We start from the raw sequence: 24,569 nt of genomic DNA, 5'->3' as shown, positions 1-24,569 counted from the left end.
ACCTGTATCTTATCTCATTCTATCCCTAGTTTGTCTACCCTTTGTCAGCATAAAAACAAGTTTAATATTTTGTAACTGCGACTATATGATGGTGCTTACAGCAAAGCTTAATTCCCTTTTGCAAACAAAACTGTTACTACCGATGCTGCTAACGAATTGCTGATGGAGAAGGAATTGGAAGAAGACATTGATCATTGTTGTTGATAATGTGCTACCTTTAGAAACATAGACTGCCCTGAAACGACTGAAAACTTGGAAAAGAGCATGCATGAGTGGCAAGAAATTGTGCGGTCTTGCCATGCTCCATGTTCATCGCGATAAGGATATCAGCAGACCCAATTATGATTCTGAAACGATTTGACTGAACCGTCAATAGAAAAATTTGGCAAACTATACTGAATCCATGTTTGTTAGATATGTTCTGGCAGCAGACTCAGATCAGTGATATTTGGATGATTATCTTACATATAAATTTAAATAAACTTGTTAAAAATTTGGTGTTAGTAAAAGTCTTAGAATATAAAAAATTTATATAAAAAGTGTCCAAATTCAAAACATTATCAAACTCTCTAAAAATGTCTAGAATGCAGGATTTTGCACCATTCATTTCATACCCTCGCTTGGCTCAATTATTAAAATAAGATGCCTAGCTACGGCCTTGTAATTTTTTGAAGATTAGAGAAAAAAGGGGTGAAAATTAAATGTTTACAGAATAACAGACCCCCCCCCCTTTTTCAGACCCTCATGTAACATTTAATATGTGTAGCCAGTGCCAAAAAAAAAAAGGCAAATTGAGCAAGGGTAGACAAATCTGGTTTTATGAATACCTTTCTCTCCACAGCTTAAAAAATCATTTGCATAAAGGCAATTTAACACTTAATTGTAAATAAATCATGTATTATAAAAAAAAATATGTCATTTGTTGAAGGTTTATAAAATGATGCAATAATTCGTCACAGTCTTGTTCAATGAAACAGATAAATTTACTAAATTAAAGGTATGTAAAATGTACTAAATACTGACCTGAACTCTGATTTATATCAATATCAAGTTTTCTAGTATTTACACCTGTGATGTTGCAACTGGAGGTGTGTCCTTCGGGTGGTATGCTGATTGGTTGTCAATGAATCCACCTTCAAGTTTACTTCGTTAGAGAATCATCTATTAGTGCATAAAAATGTTTATGGTTAGATTTTTATATATAATTTTACTTACCCCGGTAAGTATTTTCCTAAAAAAGTATTTTATTATTACCTTTGGTCGTGAGTTCAACTAGTTTTACTTACAAAATACAAGATGAAAAGTACAAATGCAGAATCTGAGTCAATATTGACAGTCGTCTGTCGGGTAATATCAAATCAAAGTTTTTTTGAAGCTTAAATTTGTTCGTCTCTCTGTCATTATTCAAACGCATAGAAGATTAGGGTAGAATATTTATTGGAAAATAAAAAATGGCAGAGACCGAAAATTTGTTGGTGACTGATTGTACTAATATGGAAAATATCAGACATCGGGTTCAAAGAAAAATTGCCGGGGCTTATTTAGAAGTTATAGACCCAGGTTAATTTTATTTAGGGTGCTTTAATTTCAATTCTTAAATGTTTAAATCCCTTTGAATTGTTTAACAATGTGTTATAATGTGTTTCACCGTGTATAAAAGCCTAAACAGGATTCTACACGTACCACTACAGATACAGATACAGATACAATAATTAAATCATAACAAAAAATATTCAACAGTGACTCTTCTTCTTGTGGCTCATAAGTCATAAAGCTTTATTTCGAGTCGGTATAAGCATAGCAATTACATGTATAAGTATATCCTGACAAGTAAACAGCGGAACGTTACAATATATATTGAGTCATGCACACAAAATTAAACATGATAATTGATATGGCAAATTATAGATGATCCGGGTATGCAACTTTTTGTCCAGTTACGTTTATTACCTGTTCCTGTTAGCTTACAACAAGGCCAGGGGTAACATGAATGACTGAATAACACTGTTATTATCCGAATAACACTTGTAATGACCGAATAACACTTGAAATTTAAATATTAGCACATACATGTACAGTACGGGTAAAGACTTATTTTTATGGATGTCTTAATCCGTCTAGATGTCAGACTGGTCGGACAGTTGTTGTCCCAGTGTAATAAACACCTGCTGTGATATTAACCTGTGCAATATCCAAGTGGAAGGTCGTAAATCAATCTGTTCCAGCTTGATTAGAATTAAATTTTACCTGTACAGATATATTAGTATTTATGGAGGATAGATAAATGTAAAATATTGTTTTGTATTCAAAGAGAAAGAATTCAAATTCAAATTCAAATTAAATATCATGAATTTGGGATTTTTTTTTATAATTTGAAAATGAAATAAAGACGATTTTAACAATATATTGTGTTGCCAATTATTGTAATAGTTTTGTGCTAATAAACTATTTTGTATTTGTATACCGTAAATATTTCATCTAATTCAAAATTATAACAACCAGGACTGTTTTCAGTCGAAGTTTAAATCAAATTGTTGAGACATCAATCCCGTAAATTATAAGAGTTTTCGTTGATGGTTATAGTATTTCCCCCTTTTAACGTCCTGTTCTTTTATATGTTATTATTAGAAACACAATTCTAAAAATAAGGCCAACATATCGTATTTATAAAATATGTATAGGCATTGTGAATAAACTGTTATTTTCCTTTTGATACAACTTTCCCTGTCGGAGCCTCTACATCTATTCACACCTGTCAATCATTTGTCGCAAGTAAAACAATTTGGTCGTGCTTTATATTTTGACATATTTCCCGTTAGTCTCTTTGAAACAATTCATTTTGTTTAAACAATATTTATCATATTCAGTCTGCACGGTTAGCCACTAGTCCGATGCCCCAGACTAGTAAAATTTCATTCGGACTTGTAAGATTTTGCCAAATTTTGTTTGGCCCAATAAGAAAAATGTCAGAATATTGGTCTTCGGACTAGTAGTTGAAAAAGTTTTTGGTGAAGACTGCATATTTCGATCCCATTTTTAGCTCACCTGGCCCAAAGGGCCAAGTGAGCTTTTCTCATCACTTGGCGTCCGGCGTCGTTAACTTTTACAAAAATCTTCTCCTCTGAAACTGCTAGGCCAAATTTAACCAAACATTGGCCAAAATCATTATTAGGGTATCTAGTTTAAAAATTGTGTCCGGTGACTCGCCCAACCAACCAAGATGGCCGCCATGGCTAAAAATAGAACATAGGGTTAAAATGCAGTTTTTGCCTTATCACTCAAAAACCAAAGCATTTAGAGCAAATCTGACATGGGTAAAATTGTTTATCAGGTCAAGATCTATCTGCCCTGAAATTTTGAGATGAATCGGACAACCCGTTGATAGGTAGCTGCCCCTGAATTGGTAATTTTAAGGAAATTTTGCTGTTTTTGGTTATCTTGAATATTATTATAGATAGAGATAAACTGTAAACAGCAAAAATGTTCAGCAAAGTAAGATCTACAAATAAGTCAACATGACCAAAATGGTCTGTTGACCCCTTTAGGAGTTATTGACCTTTATAGTCAATTTTTAACCATTTTTCGTAAATCTTAGTTATCTTTTACAAAAATCTTCTCCTCTGAAACTAATGGGCCAAATTAAACCAAACTTGGCCACAATCATCATTCGGGTATTTAGTTTAAAAATTGTGTCAGGTGACCTGGCCAACCAACCAAGATGGCTGCCATGGTTAAAAATAGAACATAGGGGTAAAATGCAGTTTTTGGTTTATCACTCAAAAACCAAAGCATTTAGAGCAAATCTGACATGTGGAAAAATTGTTTATCAGGTCAAGATCTATCTGCAACAACAAAAGAGAGTTTTTTACGACATCAGCTGGCTATACAACCCTGGCACAATCAACTGAATTTTGCAGAAATCATTAATAGGATATAGATTGCCCTTATATGATAATTTTTTATTACCTTTTTGGTTTTTTTGGCAAAGGGGGAGCGGGGGGGTTGCGCAACAACAAAACAACTTCACAACTTTCTCATTACTTTGCATTTCTCCTTAGATAAATTTTACAAAATTCTCCCCTGAAACAACTGTCAAATTAAAACAAACTTGGTTTAAATCACCACTAGGATATCCAGGGACCACTGTGTATGATTACCCTGCCTGCCCACATGGCTGAAATAAAACATAGGTTTCAAACGCACTTTTTAGTATTATATCTCTGAAATTAAAGACAGTACAACAGTTGCATTTATCATGCATCAATTGTAAATAAAAATATCAGGTGAGCGACACAGGGTCCTTAGACCCTCTAGTTTTATTTTAAACAAATTGTTGACACTCGTTGTATTATAACAAAGATATTGCTTTTCTATTTTCATGTCTGAAATTTTCATGAAAATCTCCGGAGTTTTTGTTATAAATATATATTTTACGAATTGTGTCAAGACGGCTTGCACAAAGTTGACGGCAACTGTAAAATGGGCTTTTTAAATAGTTCTATACAATGGTGTTTAAGATATTTTTGAATAAAAATAAGAAGAAGAATTTTTTTATGATAAAATAATAAATGCATGCCATTAAAATCCACATTAATAGTAAGCTAAATTAAAATTTAATCTATACAGCATGAAACGGACATATAGAAAACGGCAAAAATACGGTGTAACTTGTAACATTAAATAAGCATAAATTAGAGTTTTTGACCTAAAACTTATACAAATTCAACATATTTCCCTGCATTTTCGTATTACAGAATTGTTCGGATTCGGACTCGGACATCACACGAAATTCATCGAAAAAAAATCAAAAACGATCATGGTAGATAAGTTTGGAATTATCTTCGTTATGTGTAAGAAGTAGTAATTTGGAAGGACTAATAATCGGATTGGAAGAATCGGCAAGAAAAAATATGTAATTGCAATTTTTTTTATTTCAAAATGACTTGGTATTCAAAATGTGCATAACCAGAGGTTTAAGATAATCTGCAAAATATGAATGATTTGATAGTCTCGACTGAACACCTGAACTTTTTTAATGTCCAGCTATTATGTTACAATCTAAAGAAATGACGTTTTAACCCTATTTTCTGCTTGCCGCTTACATCATATCAGAAGTTTCATTAGTACAAAATATATTTTATTAAAATAAACTGTTTCTTAATTTAAAGAGAAATGTATATACTTTCCTAAGTTACAAAGCTGTTTTGTGTTTTCACCTGACAATAATTATTAATTAGATAAGGTATTAAAAAATTTCAAACAAAAGAATGACAATCAACCACTTTTAACTTTATTGATATTGTTATTAAGACAATAAAATTTTAATATCAAAGCTCACCTATTGTTTGTTAAAAAAAATGGAAGTGGTGATTAACACCTGTAAAAACATTAATTGATGTGTCAATTATGTCCCAACAGACAATAAAACTATACTTAATTAATTTTTCCTTATTTGTTCAGGTTTTAGGTTAATTAGGCAGTTGGTTAAAATTTGTAGAAAAAAAATAAAGTTAACTTATATCTTTAGAGAAAGGACATGCACTTGTCTGTAATAGCTATTTTATCAAATTACACATGTTACACTGTATACGTACTTGTCTATAAACTCTTTTAATTAAGATGAATAATTTAAGGCTTTAAAAAAAATCACCAAGTCCAAAATTAGCTTTTTTGTGAGGATAAAAAAATTATAAAAAAAACTTTGATATTGCAATATACAATGTAATCTAAAGTAATCATGATTACTTTAAAGAAAAGTAATCTTATGTAATCGATTACATATGAAAAAGGGTGTAATTGTAATGTAATCGATTACATTTTAAAGTAATCGACCCCATCCCTGCCGCAAACACGATTGGGTGCGAATGGACCCGGATTCCATTCATATTTGCCCCTTTCACATTTGAGCCCCACATTGTGTGCACCCTTTTCATTGGTTTCTTTTTGAATAATGACTCCTTTTGACAGTTCTTTAGACATGTGTAAAACATTTTTTTTTATTTTAAAGTGAAATTATACATCAGACCTGGTACTATTTTTTTTTACTTGAAGAAGTAATATTACTATAATACTCATAAAAGTAATATAAATATACTCATATAAGTAAATTTTTAGGATACTTATAAGTATAGGTAAAAAAAATTGGCTTAGTAAGGTTACTTAGACCTTCAGATTTTTTACTTATATACATGTACATGTAAGTGAAAAGTCATCCTATCTTCTTTTCTTAAATTCTTAGGAATTATTTGCTCTAATAGAATTTTAAATTGTCTGCCCTTTGCAGACGTCTTTATTAATCATTTAAGTCTAATTTCATGGACAATGAAAATCACATTTGTCTTTTATCTTCAGAACACTGCTGATTTACAAAGCCGCAAGGAGCAATTTTTGAAGTCCTTGCACAAATACTTATAAGAATATTAAGATCTTTGCACAATCAGTTTCTTTGATGAATTGAGTTCTAATAAAAAATTATTAGCTAACCTGGGAAAAATCATTAAAAGCATGTTTTTACATTTCGAAACTTGAGAATATTTGTGGGATTGTAAAAAAAAATCACTTACAAGTGATTTTTTGAGAAAATTAAGGGGAGATTATTCAAACTTTATAATTAACTTATGTACATGTACAAAATGAAAGTATGTTTTTTTTACATCTTCAATTAGTACCCCTGACTGTTATATCTTAAGTGCAAATATATAATAATGAATAATAGAGATGTGCCATTTGGTACAAAGGGAAACTTCGTTCTAAGCAATAATGTGTTTTATTGCATTTTATTGAAAATGGGGATTTTGTGGCAAATAAACCCAATTATTTTTCAGAAAATACATGGACCTTATTGCAAATATTTTTGTTTTAAAGTTTTAAACATAGATGTGCTAGTGTTTGTTTGTTGTTTACAAATAGTCTTAAACACTCTAAAAAAAAACTTGTGCTAAATTATTTAAGTTGAGCACATCCTACAAGCTGTACTTGAATTGGGCCATATTTATATTTATTTTAACCAATACATTTTTGTATCTTATTTTATAAACTTGTTATAATGAAATCATTGCTACACATGTAACACTTTATTCAAGAACCCTTTATCTATCTAGCTCTTAATTGTCAAATATAAATTGAGAATGGAAATGGGGAATGTGTCAAAGAGACAACAACCCGACCAAAGAGCAGAAAACAACTGAAGGCCACCAATGGGTCTTCAACACAGTGTGAAACTCCAGCACGTGGAGGCCTGCTTCAGCTGGCCCATAAACAAAATTGTGTACTAGTTCAGTGACAATGGTTGTCATTCTAAACTCCACAATATATAAATGAACTAAAATTAGAATACAAGGGGAAAGGCTGTGGATTTTCTATAAAATTTCCATATGTTTAACATTGAAACAAAAAAAGGGTACATACATTTTCATTTAATCCTTAATTTTTATACGACCTCAAAAATTGTCGTCCGAAGACATTTGGTTTTGGCTCTATAACTTTAGTTTAAGTAAATAGAAATCTACGAAATTTAAACACAAGGTTTATGACTATAAAAGGAAGGTTGGGATTGATTTTGGGAGTTTTGGTCTGGTAGATTAATCAATGAATGATAGATTTCTTTTAGAAGAAATTTAAAGGTCTGAGTGAATAAACTATACAGAGAACAATATACAATTATGGCCCGTTGAAGAGGTGAATATCCAAAATTGTCAACACGAGAAGGTTATTTCATTGAGGGCGCAGCCCGAAGTGAAATAACTTTTCAGGGTTGACAATTTTGGATATTCATCGATTCTAAGGGGCCACAATTGTTTTATTATACCGAACTAACAGTGGAAGTGCATTTCGAACACAGACTGACGTTTGAAAATACATTTGTGTTCGATTTTCTCGAATATACAACAAAAGTAGAATCTTTGTAAGATATTGATGGCCCTGAAAAGGACCGTTTATAAGTGACATCATCGGCTGCTGCCACTCTCAGCTCTATTTATGTCCAATGCCGTATTTCCTCGTCTCTCGATGGGCTTCCAGTGTAACGTGAACGCTGCCATTTTGTTTATTTACGTTTGTGACGTGATTTTTATTGGAGGTAACTCAAGTACAAATAAACAAACTCAAAAGGTTATTCACCGGTGAATAATAGGGTTATTCACCGCGGGTGTAAATTCTTTAGGGTTATTCGTCCTTCCTTGAATTGAATGAAAATTAACTGAATTATTCCATGTCACGTGATTACGTTTCACCCAATAGAATTGTTTGAAATATACATAAGGTATAATAATACCTGTTGTATTTGTTCAATGGGACAATAGAACTGCCAAAAGTTTAAATGGACAGGTAGTTATCAGGTGAATCTATGAAAAGGTTCAATTGGGTTCGCAATAATTACACTGGAACAACTGTTGGACCAGTCTGACATCTAGATGGATTAAGGCATCCATAATAATAAATCTCTATCTGTACTGTACATTTTAAATTGAATTTTAATTGATCTAACGACTTTCTTTTCCTTTTTGATATAAACAAAATCTTTTTTAATTTTTGCTAGATAAGGATATATATATATATACATGTGTATATATATATTGTCTAAAAATAGCAACAATCAACATTCAATCTATTTAAGCGTGGATCAGTTTGTGAAAATAAACTGATACAGTTACTGAATTAAAATTATATAAATGTCTAAGAATATAACTTAAACACACTAATTAATACATTAAAAAGTTCTATTAGATGTTAAATAGAACTACGCAATATTTCGCTAAACAAATTAGCTTCATCAGGCATGTGCAATCTTGAAATCATACAAATTAATTTATAGAAATTCATACAATTAATCGAACATCTATAAATGTGTTAAACTTTTATTCCAAGTTCATGTAGTTGTAGCTACAAACATATTTTATGCAACATCAATCAATATGTTACACTTTTCCTCAACTCTTGTTTAGATTTAGCTACAAAAATATTTTTTGTCATGCATCCGATTTCACCTTGAGAGATGCACACGCCTGATGAAGCTAATTTGTTTAGCGAAATATATATATACAACTCGTCTAAACATCAACCCAGCAATGTTAGATCTGTAAATATATATAACTGGTTGTTTTTCGGGCAAGAGGACTAATACGATTGTGCAACTACAGCAACTAGATGTGATAAAATTAATTAATTTTGAATTTGAACTTTTATTGTACTCTCAGGTGCAAATTGAACAATATAAAAAAATAAGATACATATGGCCGTTTGTATTACATGTATAATAAAACCAATCTTTGAAGTGCCGTGAGTGAACAAGCACTTCTCATTCAAATCTCACCACTTTTTCCTCTCAATTTCAAAAACAGAAGTCACTTCTCCATATAGCTATGATTCTGAAGTAGTGTGAGCCCTGCATTCATCTTAGATATGTCTCAGAGATGTCTTCTGTTTTATTGTGTGTCCTTGGTTTGCTGTCTCATTGATGTGTACTCCACATCTTCGTCTTTTCATATCTAAAGGAGTAGGGGCAATAAGGCCCTTATTTGGCCCAAAATTACTGCAAATATAGAAGTTATCATACATACTCCTAAATTATTGAAAACTTGATTAAGGTTCAAGCTTTTCAGATAAACAAAAACAAATTTGACACTGAACAAGTTACCATGGCAACAAATCATGACTTAATTTGCATATTTTGTAAAATTTTCCTTGTTTTTATACGACCGCAAAAATTTAAATTTTTCGTCGTATATATTGCTATCACGTTGGCGTCGTCGTCGTCGTCGTCCGAATACTTTTAGTTTTGGCACTCTAACTTTAGTAAAAGTGAATAGAAATCAATGAAATTTTGACACAAGGTTTATGACCACAAAAGGAAGGTTGGGATTGATTTTAGGAGTTTTGGTCCCAACATTTTAGGAATTGGGGGCCAAAAAGAGCCCAAATGAGCATTTTCTTGGTTTTCGCACTATAACTTTAGTTTAAGTGAATAGAAATCTATAAAATTTTGACACAAGGTTTATGACCACAAAAGGAAGGTTGGGATTGATTTTGGGAGTTTTGGTCCCAACAGTTTAGGAATTAGGGGCCAAAAAAGGGCCCAAATAAGCATTATTCTTGGTTTTCGCACAATAACTTAAGTATAAGTAAATAGAAATCTATGAAATTTAAACACAAGGTTTATGACCGTAAAAGGAAGGTTGGGTTTGATTTTGGGAGTTGTGGTCCCAACAGTTTAGGAATAAGGGGCACAAAGGGTCCAAAATTGAACTTTGTTTGATTTCATCAAAAATTGAATAATTGGGGTTCTTTAATATGTTGAATCTAAACATGTACTTAGATTTTTGATTATTGGCCCAGTTTTCAAGTTGGTTCAAATCAGGATCCAAAATTATTATATTAAGTATTGTGCAAAAGCAAGAAATTTTCAATTGCACAGTATTCAGCAATAGCAAGAAATCTTCAATTGCACAGTATTGTGCAATAGCAAGAAATTTTCAATTGCTCAGTATTGCGCAATAGCAAGAAATCTTCAATTGCACAGTATTGAGCAATAGCAAATATTTTCAATTGCACAATATTGCGCAATAGCCAGAAATATCTAATTGCACAATATTGTGCAATAGCAAGAAATTTTCAATTGATTGGAGTTATCTTTCTTTGTCCAGAATAGTAGTTGAGTCAACTTAAATCATTGTTTTATACAATTACAATGTATATTCACTTTTACTACCAACTGATAAATTAAAACAATCTTTACCATTCAGTGATAACAAACACCTTTTGTTACATTTTAATATTTTATGATGTATTTAAATGAGTAGTTATTGTTGCAAACTCCATTAGAAATTTGAATTGAGATCAGTTTTGGAAAAAGGGAAAGGGGGATTTGAAAACAAATGGGGGGGGGGGGGAGGGGGGGGGGTTAAATTTTTCTCATTTCAGATTTCATAAATAAAAAGAAAATTTCTTCAAACATTTTTTTGAGAGGATTAATATTCAACAGTATAGTGAATTGCTCAAAGGCAAAAAAAAAAATTTAAGTTCATTAGACCACATTCATTCTGTGTCAGAAACCTATGCTGTGTCAACTATTTAATCACAATCAAAATTTAGAGCTGTATCCAGCTTGAATGTTGTGTCCATACTTGCCCCAACCGTTCAGGGTTCAACCTCTGCGGTCGTATAAAGCTGCGCCCTGTGGAGCATCTGGTTTCATCAAATTTTTTAAGTATATTTTAGATTGAAAAAGTATGTGCGCACCCAAGAAACAACTGTATATTTGGTGAGATAATGTCAATAGTTATAATAAGGATTCTGTTAAATTATTTTGTTGTTTCTTGGCTGCGCACGATGTTTCCACAACAGAAATAAAGATAGAAAACTGCATAAATTCTGTATTTTCATTGTTTTTGTGAAAACAGTACATATTATGACGTAATTGTGATGTCATCAGATAAAAATCTTGATGATTTTCCTTTATATTTCTTTACCATATGCATTTCAAAACATTATGTGCCAATTTGAAACATTTATTACATCTTTTATTTTCTTGGGCCAAAACCAGGCCTTAAAGCCCCTACTCCTTTATGTTTTTAACGTCTATGATTATCAAAATAATAAATTAAAGTATATTACCCTGGCTGTTGACTATGTGAAGACATATGACTCAATTAAGTCGTGCATTTATTTATTTTAGATGCTCTAGACAAAGAGAAGCCTAATGAAAAATATACTTTGAGTCAGAATATGGACAGTAAGACACAGCAAAAGTTTGAGAAAAAGTTTGAAAAATACAGAACTAAAGACTATCCATACAGCATACAGAATATTTTATGGTTCATAGGTTCTATTGCATTGTTTTACTACACAGATTTCTATGTTGCCGTGAGGTATGATCCCAGGGTAAACAGGTACGCATAAAATATACTATAAACCATCTAATTTTCATAGATACTTTATGTCATGTTTGGCCTTTTGTAACCCACCTCACAGTGATATAATTTAGCAATGTATAAGTTTGCTTGACACAGTTTGATAAAGAAACTTCAAATATTCCAATTTTACATTTTTGCGACATTATATTCAGGGTTCTCACTAGGGATTTTATAAGGCAAGTCAAGGGACTCATCATTTTTAGCCCAACAGTAAAAAGAAGGTACTTTTTTGCAATTTAATTTATTAATTTAGTCCTTATGACCTAGTAGAGCTATGAAGTGTCAATAAATTCAGATAACTTTTAAACTTTTGATATTAAATGATGATCATGATGATGTGTCACTATGTGTATTCATTTTATACGAACTTTTCAATCTTGATGCATCTTTGGACTAACCATTTCGAGATTGATTGTCATGAGTCCAACCCTCATGGATTTGCCTTAGCTTAGTGAGAACCCTGTATTTGCACTGAACACTATATTTTTATTTTCAAAAATATAAAAATCCCTCGTAAGAATATGATCTATACGAACATGCAAGTTGCTTAATGGATGTGTATATATTTTCTTAAGATATAAATGGATCTACATTGTGTCAAGTCTTGAGAAAATAAAGGTCCTGCTATATAAGTTATGTCCAAAATTAAGCAGATTCCATATTTAAATATTATCTAACATATTGCAGATTTTATTTTGAAACTTTTCAGATATCTAATTCATTTTGTTTTGAATCAAAGGGATATCAATGTAAATTATATATAGCTTAGATTAAATTGGTTAGATATCTAAATCACTGAATCCAGAGATTACCTTAGAGTTTCTTTTATAATTTTATAGATTATGGTTCAACATTGGTGCCATTTTGATTTTGATCAATATTGGAATAGCAGGATTCCTAATTGTTTATTTATCCTGGATTAAGAAAATGAGTTCTGATGATTGGGAAAAGACTTGTCCTGCAGCAATACCTATAGCTACAGGAGCTTTTATAATGGGAGGAGTGTGGTAAGAAGTCAACATAAATCATATCCTACAATATCATAAGTTGATGGGCAGTGACCCCTTGGGTCTGGAAAATGTCAGATTTGCAATTAATGAATTGCAATGAAAGCTTTTTGTCCTAAAATTAAACAGTAGTTTGGAATTAAAGGTCAAATTTTTTTTCTTTTTATAAAGAAATAATTTACCGGTAAGTCATCTCATTGAGATTTGGTTTACTATTAATAAATAATTTTGCACTTGTTATAGCCCTGCAACGAAGTTGTCGGTGCCATATAGTTTTACCCTTGTCCGTAATTCCTAAATTCTGAAATTCCGTAATGCCGTCATTCCGTCATTCCACAACAAACCATAATACAGAGTTTTTTTCTAAATGCCTTCAGATATTTGGCTGATTTTTGTATGTGAGTTTACCATGATGAGTTACAGATCAAGTTTAAGTTTCGTTCTGCTCCGCTAATTTTTACCAAAATTATGTGCTTTGATAAATTGTTGAAAATCACAGTTATACCGAGTTTTTTTCTAAATGCCTTCAGATATTTGGCGGATTTTTGGTATGTGAGTTAACGATGATGAGTGACAGATCAAGTTTAAGTTTCCTTCCGCTCCGCTAATTTTTACCGAAATTACAGGCTTTTGACTTTCAAAAATTCTTGAAAATACAGTTATAGAGACTTTTTTCTAAATGCTTTCAGATATTGGGATGGTTTTTGGCATGTGAGTTAAACAAGATGAGTTACAGATGAAGTTTAAGTTTCGTTCTGCTTCGCTAATTTTTGCTGTAATTTGGGGCTTTGGACTTTTATAAATATTTAAAAATCACAGTTATACGGATCTTTTTATACGACCGCAAAAAATTGAAATTTTTTTGGAAGTATATCGGTATCATGTTCGCGTCGTCGTCGTCCGAAGACATTTGGTTTTCGCACTCTATCTTTAGTAAAATTAAATAGAAATCTATGAAATTTAAGCACAAGGTTAATGACCATAAAAGTCCCAACAGTTTAGGAATTAATGGTCAAAAAGGGCCCATATAAGCATTTTTCTTGGTTTTCGCACAATAACCTTAGTATAAGTAAACAGAAATCTATGAAATTTTAATATAAGGTCTATGACCACAAAAGAAAGGTTGGGATTGATTTTGGGAGTTTCAGTCCCAACATTTTAGGAATTAGGGGCCAAAAAGGGCCCCAATAAGCATTTTCTTGGTTTTCGCAGTATAACTTTAGTTTAAGTAAATAGAAATCTATGAAATTTTGACACAAGGTTTGTGACCACAAAAGGAAGGTTGGGATTGATTTTGGGAGTTTTGGTCCCAACGAATTAGGGGCAAAAAGGGGCCAAAATTAAACTTTGTTTGATTACATCAAAAAATGAGTTATTCGGGTTCTTTGATATGCCAAATCTAACCGTGTATTCAGATTCTTGATTTTTGGTCCTGTTTTCAAATTGGTCTACATTAAGGTCCAAAGGGTCCAATAAATTAAACTTAGCTTAATTTTAACAAAAATTGAATATATGGGGTTTTTCAATATGCTGAATCGAACCATTTATTTAGATTTTTAAACCGGATTTTTGTGACAAAAAGGTCGATAAATGATTTGGGGATGTAGGGCGGGCGGGCGGCAATCAAATGTTGTCCGTGCATTAACTCATGAACCGTTAAACCAAAGCTTTTAAAATTTTAATATGTTGTTACTGACAACTAAATGAAGGTCAAGTTCAATAATGGCGATTTTGACTTTTACCGTTCAGGAGTTATGGTTCTTGAAAGATTGAAAAATGGAGTTTCCAGTCGTGTCCGTGCATTTACGCATGAACTGTTCTACCAAAGCTTCCCAAATTTTAATATGTTGTTACTGATGACAAAATGGAGGTCAAGTTCAATAATGACGATTTTGACTTTTACGGTTCAGGAGTTATGGTTCTTGAAAGATTGAAAAATGGAGTTTCCAGTCGTGTCCGTGCATTTACGCATGAACTGTTCTACCAAAGCTTCCCAAATTTTAATATATTGTTACTGATGACAAAATGGAGGTCAAGTAAAATAATAACGATTTTGACTTTTACCGTTCAGGAGTTATGGTTCTTGAAAGATTGAAAAATGGTGTTTCCAGTCGTGTCCGTGCATTTTCTCATAAACCATTCAACCAAAGCTTTTGAAATTTTTATATGTTGTTACTGATGACAAAATAGAGGTCAAGTTTAATAATGACGATTTTGACTTTTACCGTTCAGGAGTTATGGTTCTTGAAAGATCGTAAAATGGTGTTTCCATTCACGTTGTTGCATTTACTAATGAACCATTCAATCTAAGCTTTTCAAATTTATGTTGATACTGACTAGAAAATGGAGGTCAAATTTGATATTGACGATTTTCACTTTCAGCATTCATCAGTTATGGTTCTTGTGATATTGCCAGGACACAAATAAATGTTAATAAATCCGGTTTGCTGTCGTTCTAACAGCCTCTTGTTAATATTTGGGCCCGGTTATCAAATTGGTTCATCAAAAATTGAATTGTTGGGGTTCTATGATATGCTGAATCTAACCATGTATTTAGATTTTGAATATTGGACCATAATAGGTAAATGTCCAATTTAAATTTTTAAGTTTAAGTTTTTAGACCACATTCATTCTGTGTCAGAAACCTATGTTGTGTCAACTATTTAATCACAATCCAAATTCAGAGCTGTATCAAGCTTAAATGTTGTGTCCATACTTACACCAACTGTTCAGGGTTCGACCTCTACGGTCGTATAAAGCTGCGCCCTGTGGAGCATCTGGTTTCTAAATGCTTTCAGATATTGGGCTGATTTTTGGTATGTGAGCTAACCATGATGAGATACAGATCAAGTTTAAGTTGTGTTCTGCTCCGCTAATTTTTACCAAAATTAAGGGTTTGCAACTTTAAAAATTGTTGGAAATCACAGTTGTACAGACTTTTTAGCTCACCTGTCCCGAAGGGACAAGTGAGCTTATGCCATCACTTGGCGTCCGTCGTCTGTCGTCGTCTGTCGTCGTAAACTATTTCTTGAATCTTCTCCTCTGAAACTACTGGGCCAAATACTTTCAAACTTAAACTGAATGTTCCTTAGGGTATCTAATTTATAAATTGTATCCGAAGTTTTGATCTATCAACAAACATGGTCGCCATTGCTAAAAATAGAACATAGGGGTCAAATGCAGTTTTTGGCTTATAACTCAAAAACCAAAGCATTTAGAGCAAATCTGACATGGGGTAATATTGTTTATCAGGTCAAGATCTATCTGCCCTGAAATTTTCAGATGAATCAGACAACCCGTTGTTGGGTTGCTGCCCCTGAATTGGTAATTTTAAGGAAATTTTGCTGTTTTTGGTTATTATCTTGAATATTATTATAGATAGAGAAAAACTGTAAACAGGAATAATGTTCAGCAAAGTAAGATTTACAAATAAGTCAACATGACGGAAATGGTCAGTTGACCCCTTTAGGAGTTATTGCCCTTTATAGTCAATTTTTAACCATTTTTCGTAAATCTTAGTAATCTTTTACAAAAATCTTCTCCTCTGAAACTACTGGGCCAAATACTTCCAAACTTTAATTGAATGTTCCTTAGGGTATGTAGTTTGTAAATTATATCCGAAGTTGTGATCTATCAACAAACATGGTCGCCATTGCTAAAAATAGAACATAGGGGTCAAATGCAGTTTTTGGCTTATAACTCAAAAACCAAAGCATTTAGAGCAAATCTGACATGGGATAATATTGTTTATCAGGTCAAGATCTATCTGCCCTGAAATTTTCAGATGAATCAGACAACCTGTTGTTGGGTTACTGCCCCTGAATTGGTAATTTTAAAGAAATTTTGCTGTTTTTGGTTATTATCTTGAATATTATTATAGATAGAGATAAACTGTAAACAGCAATAATGTTCAGCAAAGTAAGATTTACAAATAAGTCAACATGATGGAAATGGTCTTTATAGTCAATTTTTAACCATTTTTCGTAAATCTTAGTAATCTTTTACAAAAATCTTCTCCTCTGAAACTACTGGGCCAAATACTTCCAAACTTTAACTGAATGTTCCTTAGGGTATCTAGTTTGTAAATTGTATCCGAAGTTATGATCTATCAACAAACATGGTCGCCATTGCTAAAAATAGAACATAGGGGTCAAATGCAGTTTTTGGCTTATAACTCAAAAACCAAAGCATTTAGAGCAAATCTGACGTTGGGTAATAATGTTTATCAGGTCAAGATCTATCTGCCCTGAAATTTTCAGATGAATCAGACAACCTGTTGACCAAAATTGTCAATTGACCCCTTAAGGAGTTATTGCCCTTTAAAGACTTTTTTCACAATTTGTTCATCATGTTGACTTGCTTTAAAAAATCTTCTCCTTTGAAACTGCTGTATCAATTTCAGCCAAACTTAGGCTAAATGAGTTTCAGAGTATCTAGTATAAATTTTATATTTTATTTCCTTGTATGTCAAGAAACATAGCTCCTATGGCTAAAATAGAACATAGGAGAAAATGATTATTTTTTTTGGCTTTTGAAGAAAATAGGACGATCCAAAAAACATTTAAATAAATTGAAAAGCCAAAATAATCATTGATGAGAGATTTAACCAAAAGAATTAAGGTGAGCGATTCAGGCTCTTGAGAGCCTCTTGTTTTCTATACGCCTCAAGATTTTGAGCTGATTTTTGATATGTGAGACTACCATCATGTTTGTGTCCACATGTGTTATTGAAATTGCAGATTTTTCAAATTTTTGAGACAGGGCCATTCGCGTCGCTTTGACACATCTAGTTTTTGTTTTGTCATCTTTTAGACCATGTAGAATGTTCCTTACAGTAGTTGGTAATTAATGAAGAAATTTCATAAATAATGGCAAATAATGTTCATTTTATCTGTATTTTTACAGGAGCTGTTGAAATTATTATTAGGAATTGAATTGAAAAATCAGTAATTACATTCTACTCAGAAAAGTATGGATGTCATTGTGTATAAGTTTACTAGATAGCTTCATTATAAGTTTGACAATATTTGATAAGTTGATATATGAATAAAGGTTATATATCTGGTAGTAAACATCAAGGAAACAGCATTCCACCAATAAACTCAAATAAAAAAGGATATGGTGAATATTTTATGACAATTTTTGTGACAAGATATAACCTATTGCATAAGCTGTTGGCAGTGTTGTAATTAAAGAATGAAAGTGATAAATGCTAGTGAGACAGCAGCACAACATCACACAGTTGAAACAAACATCTTAGGGTCAACATATTGTTTTCTATAATAAAGTAATAAGTATCACACTATTCTATTTAACAAAGAGTATAAAAAAAATTATTTTCTCATTGTATTTTTCAGTGTAACAGTTGGATTGTGGCCAGTATGGAGTATTTTCACCCCATTTATGTTATTTACATTTTTCATGGGTTTTGTTGTGACGGTGGCAATGATACCAAATTTTTGATGAGCTGATAAACAGGCTACAGGAAGACACAGCATGACAACAGAAGTGTTAAAGATTTTATCCTTATTCTGTGTTGTTTTGATCAATTTTATCTTTTTATTTGTTAAAAATTGCATCAATTGATTAATTCACTGTAAATCAACTGCATGATTCCAGGATAATTTTTGTTTTAAAAATGTATTATTAGTATTTACTATTTAGACTTGGATATGAGGGTTTTACATAATGATAAAAGACAAAGTCTGTATTGATAAATATTTGGGATGGTTGTTTGTAAGTTTATTATTTTTTTTTGTTTGCTTTGGGGTAGTTAGACAGCAAGCCTTTATTTATTCCACTTGGCACTTTATAAATAAATAATGCAATGATATATATATGTACTGTGGATTCATTATTATTCGTTGGATACCAATTTTCGTGGATTTCACGGGTACAGTTGAACCACGAAATTAAATGTTCAACGAATGACAAATTTTCTTATGGCTTGTATGCAGACAATGGCAAAACCACGAAATCAAATATCTACGAACATGTAAGTTTTCCTCAATCCACGAAAATTAGTACCCACGAAAATAAATGAATCCACAGTACCTCTAATTCCTGATACAGGACTACAGGTAGTTTTATACTGGAACCTTATGTTCAGCATTATTTGTTACTATCAAAACACAGTTTTTCTAATATGATTGAACTTATTAAATGAAAATTTGTCTTATTCCTTTACCATTTTTAGGTCTAGGATTGAAGAAATGATTTTTTTTGGTCTAATTTCTTGCATATTTTCAGCTCATGATATTTTAGGGTGAGTTTTGAAGAATTTTTAGTGTTAAAATTTAAATTATGGATTGAATCAACCCGACTTCTATAAAGTTCATCTTCATAGTTGCAAGAGAATAGAATTAAACTAACTATATTACTATTTAATTTTCATTTTCACATCATGTTGATTTACAGTTATTATTGACTCATATCTAATTTATATTATTTTCATTTCTTTCATAACGTTGATGTCATAATTTCAGTAATTATCCCTATTTTTCTTATGCTATTTTGGGGATGCAGACAATCATGTCTATTTGTGTTCGTTTTTGTTTTTTTTTACATTTGATTTTTTTTATAGTCTGTTTATATCAATAGAGTGAAATACTCAGTTTTCAGTCGAAATTGAACTCTGCCAATAGTCCAAATGTTTAAACTCATGCACAGACCTATTTATTTTTATTGTTTACTTTTCGTACTACTTATGGTACTACTTTCAGACAGTTGCCAGGATGTCTCTAATGCCCCTGACCGACCCTGAAGGTGTTTTTTGGGGACATTAGTCACATGATGCTAGTTGAACTTATATTAATAGCATAAACTGTAAATTCAGCCTTTATCGCATTTTTTTTTAATGTTAATAGTGTGACTATGATAGTATTGCAATGAATAGAAATAGCATTCCGAAATCTTATGTATGCATCTGTGTGCAGAATTTCCTAAAATTACAATAATTAAGTAATAATCTGGTTCAAGTCAAAACCCTGTGTGTACAGTTGTTTAGTGATCAGGGATAAATTTTCAGTGGTATTTATTTGTCACTGAAACTTAATAAAGTGTAATATTGCTTGATGCTTAAAATGTAACTATAAGGTTTTAGTCTGTTCAACTAGCTTTTTATACGACTGCAAAAATTGAAAAATTTTTGGTCGTATATTGGTATGATGTTGGCAATGTCGTCGTCGTCGCCCGAATACTTTTAGTTTTCGCACTCTAACTTTAGTAAAAGTGAATAGAAATCTACGAAAATTTTAACACAAGGTTTATGACCACAAAAGGAAGGTTGGGATTGATTTTGGGAGTTGAGGTCCCAATATTTTAGGAATTAGGGGCCAAAAAGGGCCCAAATAAGCATTTTCTTGGTTTTCGCACAATAACTTTAGTATAAGTAAATAAAAGTCAATGAAATGTGAACACAAGGTTTATGACCACAAAAGGAAGATTGGGATTGATTTTTGGAGTTGAGGTCCCAACAGTTTAGGAATTAGGGGCCAAAAAGGGGCCCAAATAAGCATTATTCTTGGTTTTCGCACCATAACTTAAGTATAAGTAAATAGAAATCTATGAAATTTAAACACAAGGTTTATGACCATAAAAGGAAGGTTGGGTTTGATTTTGGGAGTTTTGGTCTCAACAGTTTAGGAATAAGGGGCCCAAATGGTCCAAAATTGAACTTTGTTTGATTTCATCAAAAAATGAATAATTGGGGTTCTTTGATATGCTGAATCTAACTGTGTATGTAGATTCTTAAGTTTTGGTCCCGTTTTCAAATTGGTCTACATTAAGGTCCAAAGGGTCCAAAATTAAACTTAGTTTGATTTTAACAAAACTTGAATCCTTGGGGTTCTTTGATATGCTGAATATAAAAATGTACTTAGATTTTTTATTATTGGTCCAGTTTTCAAGTTGGTCAAAATCGGGGTCCAAAATTAAACTGTTTGATTTCATCAAAAATTGAATAATTGGGGTTCTTTGATTTGCCAAATCTAACTGTGTATGTAGATTCTTACTTTTGGTCCCGTTTTCAAATTGGTCTACATTAAAGTTCAAAGGGTCCAAAATTAAACTAAGTTTGATTTTAACAAAAAATGAATTCTTATGCTATTTTAATATGCTGAATCTAAACATGTACTTACATTTTTGATTATGGACCCAGTTTTCAAGTTGGTTCAAATCAGGATCCAAAATTATTATATTAAGTACAGTATTGCGCAATAGCAAGAAATCTTTAATTGCACAGTATTGTTCAATAGCAAATATTTTCAATTGCACAGTATTGCGCAATAGCAAGAAATATCTAATTGCACAATATTGTACAATAGCAAGAAATTTTCAATTGGAGTTATCTTTCTTTGTTCAGAATAGTAGTTGAATCAACTTAAATCATTGTTTTATACAATATACAATGTATATTCACTTTTACTACCAACCAATCTTTACCATTCAGTGATAACAAGCACTTTATTTTACATTTTAATATTTTATGATGTATTTAAGAGTAGTTATTGTTGCAAACGCCATTAGAAATTTGAATTGATATCAGTTTTGGAAAAAGGGAAAGGGGGATGTGAAAAAAAAAGGGGGGGGGGGGTAAATTTTTCTCATTTCAGATTTCATAAATAAAAAGAAAATTTCTTCAAACGTTTTTTTGAGAGGATTAATATTCAACAGCATAGTGAATTGCTCAAAGGCAAAAAAAAAATTTTAAGTTCATTAGACCACATTCATTCTGTGTCAGAAACCTATTCTGTGTCAACTATTTAATTTTAGATTCAAATAAGTTTGAAGAAGAAATCTTTAATTGATTTGTAAAATCTTGACATTTGTTTTGTGTAAAAAACCCATATAATGTCAAAAATTTGATCACAATCCAAATTCAGAGCTGTATCACGCTTGAATGTTTTGTCCATACTTGCCCCAACTGTTCAGGGGTTCAACCTCTGCGGTCGTATAAAGCTGCGCCCTGGTTGAAATAAGAAATCTAAACTTCTTCTTTCATTACTGATTTTATACCATACTTAAATTGGTGGATTGATTGTCCAGTTGAAAATATATATATCTTATCATTGCAAAGCTGATGTTAAGTTAGAAATATATATATCGTATCATTGCGATGCTGACCTACAATAAAACAAACTTATCTTCTAAATTTTATGAGACATTAACAAAAAGCACCTGAAGTATATTCAGAGATATTTTTTTTGTAAGTACATTTTGATAGATCAGTATTATTATGGTAATTCTGTCAGATTCTTTCGGCTATGTATAGATTTGATATAAGAACTTTATGATTTAAATTAGAAATATGTTTTTGTTAATACGAATTAAAAGTTAACATCGTTTAGACAGTATTAGCAAATTTGATGCGCTTTGTAATACGAATTAGAATTGACGTTAAGATGTAAAACGTTTCGAATGCGAATTAAACTAATTGGAATCAGTTAATGCGAATCGAATTCGAATTACGTGTGAACTCAGCATTAGAGTATGCAAACAAAAAGTTGAAGAAGTTATTTTGTAAAAGTGAAATAAAATGTATTTGTTTCTTTTTATTATAAGTGGCAGTAAAAACAAGAAAAAATAATTAATACCTGTCAAAAGGATATTTCATTTATTGGTTTTGTAAACTTGCTATATTTTAAAATTATTTATATCAGAAAAGAATGCTGGTTGCCTTGTTATTACATTTCACTCTCAAGGTTTATATTTTCTGTCAGATGCGATAGAAAACTGATGATGTCATGCTACCTTTTAAGGGGATGAAAAAAAAACTGCTAAGTTAAAGTAAAAAAATATTTTTCGTTAAGTGTGGATTCTTGCTCACAAAATTATTTTTTTAATTCTTGCTCATGTTCTTGCTTCATGGAGATATGGAGATAGTGATTTAAAATATTTAGATAGTTTTTTTTTCAAATAGATGGTGCGACATTCCTTAATTTTATTTATTTTTATACAATTAGAATAAAGAGTTCAGAGTTTTAGATAGCAATAGATATATTATTTTTCCATAGAGAAGATATTTATTATATAGTTAGGGCTTGAATGCCAGACCATGTGTGTTGTTAATGTTGTAATAATCATTTTATAATCCTCAGTATTATTTTATATGCATACATGTATCATTTTAATCATTTCATATTCAGAAGCTCTTAACAGTTAGATTCATTCATGAGTTAACCAAATAATCAATTCATTTTTTCAGAATCTAATGCATTCATGGTAATGTTTTTAAAAACACACACCAAAAAGTCTTTAACAATGTAAATTCAACACAATGTAATGTTATTTTCATTATTGGGTATACAGAATAAAATTTTCCATAATCCTTTAAGAGTCCAAATATAAATGAATTGAAAATGTAGATTACATTATTGTGACTTAATTTGAAAATTTACTGTTCATATTTGTATGAAGTTAAATGAATTTAAAGCTTCAACACTAACATATTTGCCCATCAAGTTTAAAGCTGTTAAAACTTGAACACCCAACAGTTTTTGCCATGCTGGAGAAGTAAACCATAGACATTTTAAAAATTCTCGTAATATCATTGGATGCATTCCCTGTTGAATCTAACTTTGTACAGATACATAACTGTAGATAAATTCGTGAATCTTAAATTAATCTGAATTGAGCTCACGAGAGAAAACTGTAAATGAATATTTGTTAGTTAAATTTTTCATTTTGGATATATTCTTTGATTTTGTTCATCATCAGCATTATTTCATCATCATATTTTTTTTTATAGAATTGATAAATTCCGATTGGTCTCATTTTTCACCTAAAGTCCATGATGAAAATTTTGTTCAATTCCCAATGTTAGTAAGTGATTGTTGTTATAGTTCATATATATTGATAAATTTATTACAAAATCACAGATTACTAGATTGTATATTATGTAAAGCAAACATTTTGCAGCTGTTACTAAGAAAATTATTCCACTTAACTGATATTTATCCAAAATAGGACAGTTTGAATTAAGTTTATCTAGAAATAGATGCAATATTAATCACTTCAAAAGTGATTAGCCAAATCTTCCTGCAAAAACCATGTTAATGTCACACCTAGATATATCAAAGAGGTCACAAATGTCAGACATTTTAAAAACAAGGTCAAATACTGTATATAACAAAGTTTAAAATTACTTTTCTAACATTGCTTGCTAAAATTCAGTGAGATTTACTGGAAAGAAATTTTCCAATGGTAATTGGAGCTTTTAAATTGAACAAAAGAATATCCAATATAAGGAATAACTGTCTCTTTTTTGTACTTGTTTTCCAAAGTTGTGATTATTTTTATGGATTTGTAAATTTTGTCTTTTTATAAGGCCCATGTACTTACTGTAGGGTGGAAGTACATGTTTGTATGATGTGTTAATGCTGACCATACATTTAACATTTGTCACTACCTGCGATAGGACACTTGTATTTGCTATGAGTTTATTCAGGCCATGCACATACCATTTGTCACTACCTGGGATAGGACACTTGTGTTTGCTAATCTTTTTGTATTCTCACAGCTCAGTTTAATGCTGACTGTGAACTTTTGTTTATTTTAACCAGGGTTTTTTTACAGTATACTGTGCAGTGATTGTTGCTTTTTATTGATCAGCTTGCAGAAAATCTCCTTTCTTTTCTTCATTATAATCATGGCA

General features: G+C 31.3%; 2 protein-coding genes across 4 annotated transcripts in view; one reads left to right on the top strand and one right to left on the bottom strand.

Annotated features, from left to right (window-relative positions):
• LOC143072508 (sideroflexin-1-like) overlaps positions 1-1,349 on the bottom strand; it is a 54,826-nt gene extending 53,477 nt beyond the window's left edge. Inside the window, exons 1-2 of one of the 2 annotated variants that reach the window (XM_076247453.1) lie at positions 1,287-1,305; positions 1,024-1,161 (exon numbers count right to left, since the gene is read on the bottom strand). The gene's annotated coding sequence lies outside the window, so the exon portion shown is untranslated. Of the gene's footprint in view, positions 1-1,023; positions 1,162-1,286 lie in introns of both variants that reach the window. The other variant, XM_076247454.1, reaches the window with a different exon arrangement.
• A 65-nt stretch (positions 1,350-1,414) lies between these two features.
• LOC143072509 (transmembrane protein 128-like) lies at positions 1,415-22,652 on the top strand. 2 transcript variants are annotated; one of them, XM_076247457.1, is made up of 4 exons: positions 1,415-1,485; positions 11,672-11,885; positions 12,749-12,916; positions 18,274-22,652. In XM_076247457.1, exons 1-4 carry the CDS (start codon positions 1,452-1,454, stop codon positions 18,377-18,379), a joined length of 522 nt encoding a protein of 173 aa, XP_076103572.1. In that variant the 5' UTR covers positions 1,415-1,451; the 3' UTR covers positions 18,380-22,652. The 2 variants fall into 2 exon arrangements, with proteins under 2 accessions (XP_076103572.1, XP_076103571.1); XM_076247456.1 differs by having other exon boundaries at positions 1,419-1,560.
• Positions 22,653-24,569: the final 1,917 nt, after the last annotated feature.

Source organism: Mytilus galloprovincialis, chromosome 4 (assembly GCF_965363235.1).
Source record: "Mytilus galloprovincialis chromosome 4, xbMytGall1.hap1.1, whole genome shotgun sequence".
NCBI classification, from domain to species: domain Eukaryota; kingdom Metazoa; phylum Mollusca; class Bivalvia; order Mytilida; family Mytilidae; genus Mytilus; species Mytilus galloprovincialis.
The sequence above is the reverse complement of the archived record's forward strand: the minus strand, read 5'-3'. Positions and strand labels throughout refer to the sequence as shown.

Coding starts and splice junctions, on each gene's coding strand:
- LOC143072509 (XM_076247456.1), top strand. CDS start 1,452: ATGGCAGAGACCGAAAATTTGTTGGTGACTGATTGTACTAATATGGAA. Junction 11,886..12,748: donor TATGATCCCAGGGTAAACAG/GTACGCATAAAA, acceptor ATAATTTTATAG/ATTATGGTTCAACATTGGTG. Junction 12,917..18,273: donor TTTATAATGGGAGGAGTGTG/GTAAGAAGTCAA, acceptor TGTATTTTTCAG/TGTAACAGTTGGATTGTGGC.